This window comes from Aplysia californica, unplaced genomic scaffold, assembly GCF_000002075.1.
Source record: "Aplysia californica isolate F4 #8 unplaced genomic scaffold, AplCal3.0 scaffold01816, whole genome shotgun sequence".
NCBI lineage: Eukaryota > Metazoa > Mollusca > Gastropoda > Aplysiida > Aplysiidae > Aplysia > Aplysia californica.
In genome coordinates, this window is record NW_004799086.1 from 1 (window position 1) to 1,282 (window position 1,282).

Genomic DNA, 1,282 nt, shown 5'->3' on the forward strand with positions numbered 1-1,282 from the left:
GGGGTTGTTTTGTCATTCTTGTTACTTATTTTATGCTCATTTAAAAAAAGCCTCATCCGAGATCTTAGAGTAAATCATACAATATAACACTTACCCTTCTCGGATATGGGCGGAAAACTCTCAGAGGTCCCGTGTGCAAGTTGAGCACGTTAAAGATCTTTTACTTCACCAAAATTGATAAGAGTAGGCTTCGGCCGTCACCCGGACAAAATTCAAAATGAATTCCTTCAAAACAAAAAAGTCTAATGTGTCCCACGCGCTCTATAACCTTGTGCAGTTGCGCGCGCCGTAAATCACTTACCAAAACAACAACAAAAAAAGCAGACACATTTTTAAAAAATTTACAAATTTAAAAAAAACCGGCAGACATGCCAACCTCCCATAGACAGAAGTCCCAACTTTTTCTAAGCAGAAATAGGGAAAATCCCAACTTTTTCAAGGCAGAAATAGGGAAAATCCCAACTTTTTCAAAGCAGAAATATGGAAAATGCACATTGGACTCTTTTACCCCTCACCAAGTACTCTTTCTATGCACAAGACTACTGTATCTGGTACCAATGTTTTAGCAGACAAGGCGGGTCACACCTCATCCATGTTTGTATTCACCAAAACAATCCCTCTGTCAGCGAGTTTCAGAAAGAAAGAAGGTTCTATCTATGGCCCAAACAATTGGGAACATTTATTGAGACCTAGAGAATAGCAGTCTGAAGGAAGGAATTTCCCCCACAAAATAGGGAAGGTTGGCAAGTCTGAAACAGTGGTATAAAAATGTAAAGAAAAAGGTAAGGAAAAAATGGATGCTCACCAAATCACTCACCTGGCCGCCGCCGTTGAGTTTGTTGGTGAGTTTGACCTTGCTGAAGTTGACAGGTTCCTTCATCCAGTGAGCGCCGAAGTTCGGACTGTCGGGGTGAATGTACACACAGCTGGGGGCGGCCGGTTCTGCCTTACCTCCAGGCACCCAGTCACCGTTGACATACTTCCATCTGTGGGGGACAGAGAGATGGTGTCATTGTGTGTGTGTGTGTGTGTGTGTGTGTGTGTGTGTGTGTGTGTGTGTGTGTGTGTGTGTGTGTGTGTGTGTGTGCGTGTGTGTCTGAAAGAGAGAGAGAGAAAGAGAGAGAGTGTGTGTGTGTGTGTGTGTGTGAGAGAGAGAGAGAGAGAGAGAGAAGAGAGAGAGAAGAGAGAGAGAAGAGAGAGAGAGAAGAGAGAGAGAGAGAAAAGAGACAGAGAGAAAGAGACAGAGAGAGAAAGAGAGAGAGAGAAAGAGAGAGAGAGAGAG

General features: G+C 43.6%; 1 protein-coding gene across 1 annotated transcript in view; it reads right to left on the reverse strand.

Annotated features, from left to right (window-relative positions):
• Positions 1–805: 805 nt before the first annotated feature.
• The window catches only part of LOC101855320 (T-box transcription factor T), a gene marked incomplete at its 3' end in the record, with an annotated part of 4,283 nt that continues 3,806 nt past the window's right edge, over positions 806–1,282 (reverse strand). Inside the window, 1 exon segment of the mRNA XM_005113278.3 lies at positions 806–986. Within this exon segment, the coding sequence (XP_005113335.3) occupies positions 806–986 (181 nt within the window).